Source organism: Nicotiana tomentosiformis, chromosome 2 (assembly GCF_000390325.3).
Source record: "Nicotiana tomentosiformis chromosome 2, ASM39032v3, whole genome shotgun sequence".
Classification (NCBI taxonomy): Eukaryota; Viridiplantae; Streptophyta; class Magnoliopsida; order Solanales; family Solanaceae; genus Nicotiana; species Nicotiana tomentosiformis.
The window spans coordinates 71,590,169-71,594,394 of record NC_090813.1 but is presented as its reverse complement, the minus strand read 5'-3'; the positions used below and the strand labels follow the sequence as shown (position 1 = coordinate 71,594,394).

Sequence of the window (4,226 nt, the reverse complement as noted above, 5' to 3'; positions counted from 1 at the left end):
TTTGATCGACTTATTTTAAGTTTGTCATGATATAAAAAAAAATTGCATTTAAGCTTTACCATCAGTAATTGACAAAATTTATGCACTGTCTTTTGGCATATTTAAAAATGATTCACTGTGCCTCATTATCAATATCATAAATGAATGGTTAAGTGGTGCAACATATTAAATACTACTCCATTTGCAATCAAATACCAAAAGGATATCTTTAGAAGGAGAAAAAGAAAAAATAAACACCCAAAAAGGGGCAGTTGCCTTATGGGAGACCGAAACGACGTCGCTGTTGTCGTAGCTTCAACGCCACATACGGGAAACCATTCAGCAATCCCGTTCAAAACGTACTCCTCCATTTCCTCTAATTCTCTGAATTCAATATTAGGGTTAGGGTTACAGAGACAAATCAAAGAATTTTGCTCGTCATCATCAATTTCCATCCCAAATAATGGCAAGCAGATCGGGCAACCGACAACAGGCTAACGCCGGTGGAGCAGCAAACGCAGCAAAACCAGCGATGAGAAAGCCAGTATTCATAAAAGTGGATCAGTTGAAACCGGGAACAAGTGGTCACAATCTGACTGTTAAGGTTGTGAATGCCAACACAATACTCAGCAAGAAACCTAGGAACCCATCATCATCGTTGCGTGTGCCAGCACGACCCCAACAGAACACTCGCATCTCCGAATGTCTTGTTGGGGATGAATCTGGGTCCATCCTTTTCACTGCTCGTAACGATCAAGGTTTATTCCCCTTCTCTTTACTGATGTTTTCACCTTTTTTTGTTGCAATTTTGGACCTTTTATTTTTTACATTTTGTTAATCTGTTTAATTTTATGTGGTCTGTAGATTATGGTTATTGTGCGGGTGGTTTGTGATTTAAAATAAAACTATTTTATTGCAATGCATTTATAAATGTAGCTCTAGGGGGATCTAAAAGTGTATTTTTAAGTGTTTATTTTTGTGGATCTGCATTTTTAATGTGCCAGTTTATCATCATTTTACTTCTGGAGCAGAGATGTATTTGTGTTAGTTTTTGACTCTTAGCATTTGGACAAGGGACGGATAAATACTCGTAATGACCTTCCACAAACCAACCATAAGGTTGGAGGTTCGAGTCACCAAGGGAGCAAATTGGGAAATGGTCACAGTTGAACTCCTGGGTGCAGGGATTGTGTGGTGGAATATTAGTATGTTACCATGTCATGTTAGAATTATGTTGAAGGAGTATACCATTATCCATATTGGCTTTCTTAGATGAGTCTGTGTGGCTGGCGCACTTCATTTTTCCACCTTTAAGGCAGAAGTTGATAGACAAAGTTTGAGTTCAAAAAGCACATTTCCATCTTTTCATTTATTTTAACCCCCCCTCCAACCCCTCCTAAAAAAAGAACTGTTTTGGATATACTATTCACTTCTCACTAGTTACCAAAAAGAAACTCCTTTAACCCTACCTCCTACGACCCTCACTTGTTAATGAAACCTTAGCACAGTCATTTCAGTGTTTCTTTCCACATGCAGAAAGCTTTCATATTTTTGTATTGAGAAAGGTTGCACCATTGCATATGGAAGAAACATGTTGTTCTCTTACTGGTTTGTCTGATTTGGCTGCTTTTTTGGTACTTTTGGTGGCGCTGGGTTAGAAAGAAGTAGTGAGGATTGACTGGTGGAGGCGAGGAAGTGATTTTTGTGAGCATGAAGTAATAAGGGATTCTGAGAAGCTGATATTCAAGGGGATATGTGGGTAGCCAAAAATTTGGGAAGAAGTCAGACGAGTAGCACGGATTAGATGATTGTAGGTGATCAGATTTAAAGGCGAGATATCATTAAGTTAATATGTTAAACAGCGACTACCTTCAAGTGTGAAAATGCAGAAAACCCACCACTTGGGTGTTTTCTGTATGGGCTCAATACTCATCTCTAAAATTTTCATATCTTAGGCTACTAAGCAACTTTTCCTGTTTGACCTCTACTTTGTTTTTTGTAGAAAGTAAATGGAAATTCACAAAAAGCTCTTATTGAGATTAGACCTTAATGTTTGCAGTGTTCAAAATTTATGGCAAGCTGAAGTAATAAATGTTAATATTTCTTCTCCCATACATAAAAGCATTTCCAATTCCTTGATCAAGTTGAAGTATTAGTTAACCTTTTGCTTGTAGAGTGAAGTTTACATTACTTGGAAAGGTATTCATGGCTGTGACTATTCCATATAGTAGTCCAAGAGATATATAAGCATGAAGCTGCAGGCAGCATTAGTATGAAATATTGTTTGATCCTAAAGCTCATTAAGGTGGTTGACTAGAATTATGCACCATGTAAATATGTCTTGAGTGTTTGCTATTTATAATTTTTAATGATTTTTTTGAAGCAGATTAACCTGATATTTAGTACAGAATCAAGTTTTATTAATGTGGTTTTGTGGATTAAGGGTGTGTTTCCTTCAGTTTTTTTCCTTTTCCTTGCATCTTTTGTTTTTGTTTCTTCACATTTGAGTAATACACATGATCAGATTTTTCCTCCTAAATTGCCAAAAAGGAAAAGTTTTTTTTTTTGGTAGCCATAGCATTTACAAGTAATGTGGTGAGCGTGCTCTCCTCCACCTAGTTCTTGTGATGTTGATGCACCCAAATGATTTTGGAATTGTGGATTTCCTTAATTTAATCTCGTTTTCTTAAGGGATAGAGAATGAACTTTACTTCTTTGATGTGGTAACATCTTGACTTCTTTGCAGTTGACATGATGAAGCCAGATACCACAATCATACTTCGGAATGCTAAGATTGACATGTTTAAGGGGTCTATGAGGCTAGCTGTTGATAAATGGGGCCGTGTTGAGGTTGCTGAGCCTGCAAATTTTGTGGTCAATGAAGAAAACAATTTATCCTTGGTTGAGTACGAGTTGGTGAATGTCGAAGAATAGAAGTGAATTTTACATTACTAAGGGGGTGGTATTGGGTAAATTTGCTTTTGTGGCTATCTGTTTTTGGTATACGAATCTCACTCAATAAATTAGTTATTGCGTTGAAGATGCTTAACATGTGGTAGGACTAATCTAATATCAGTTCATTGTAAAAAGGATTCACCTTATAAAGAGTGTTAAGGTGGGTGTTAGTATGAGTCTTTTTCTAATATATCTTGCCCTCAGTACATTTTCTAATATATCTTGTGTTATGTTCCTCTAGCAATTTTCTTCTTGTAGTTTTCCTTGTTCCTGAGGGGCTTATTGGACTGATGCCTGCGGTGATGGGATTCACCTCAAAACCATTTATTTGCATCCTCCATGGATCTTAATGCACCAATCTCAGAAATCCAAAACTTTGTTAAGATTTTAAAGATGGGTACTCTTAACTTCTTACCGCTTGTTTGGATGATTGTTACATGTCGTTTCATAATGTATTGCATTGTTTGATGAATACAACGTTTAATGATGTCATGCACCAACAGTAGGAAGAATACTTGCAACATTACTAAAAAAACGATATAAATTAGAATTATTATATAAAAACTTTAAGGATAAAATACGATTATTTAATAAAGAAGGGCAAGATGAGAGGAAAAAGTAAGGTAATGATGTCACCACACCAAATCCACGACAGATAACGATACAATACAATTAAGGCCAAATACATCGACAACCCCTTAAAGATGTTTCACTTTCACTTAAATATTCTATTTTAAGTTTGTTTCATTTGAACACTCCAACCATATTTCAAATGTGTCATTTAAACACAACTTAATGATGTGACATAGTACGTGAATTACACTATTTTCCAGAGCGTGAGATATCAATATTTCTATTTTTCATTTTTTTACTTTCTTTTACCTCCTATTCTTTGGCACATCATTGTCCACATCACCCCCTTCCTCTCTCTTTCTACCTCCGCCGGTTCACCACCATCACCTTGTTGTCTTAAATTTTATTGCCGGAATTAATGGAGATCGCCGGTAAAATTCCAAACATTTTATTCTTTTTTATTTCTTTCCTTTTTTCTCAACTCAAATTTTTTCTTCTCCAGTTAGCTAAAAGAAGAGATTTTCAACGTAAAAAGCAAGAAAAAAATTGACATAAACTTCTCCCTTCCCCAAATACGGTACTTTTGGGTGCAGGAATACTAATGGTGGTAGTTTACTATTCCTCTGTTGCTTTTCGTTTCATCTTCAGAACACTTGATTTAAAGGTCATCGTTACTGTCGCTGTTGCTGCGAAAGTTAGCAGCATTAAGAGCATGACAG

General features: G+C 36.2%; 1 protein-coding gene across 1 annotated transcript; it reads left to right on the top strand.

Moving 5' to 3' along the window:
* The first annotated feature begins 219 nt into the window (after nucleotides 1-219).
* LOC104120263 (uncharacterized protein At4g28440-like) lies at nucleotides 220-3,152 on the top strand. The gene is made up of 2 exons (XM_009632011.4): nucleotides 220-737; nucleotides 2,726-3,152. The coding sequence occupies exons 1-2, from the start codon at nucleotides 443-445 to the stop codon at nucleotides 2,911-2,913; spliced, it is 483 nt and encodes a 160-aa protein (XP_009630306.1). The 5' UTR covers nucleotides 220-442; the 3' UTR covers nucleotides 2,914-3,152.
* Nucleotides 3,153-4,226: the final 1,074 nt, after the last annotated feature.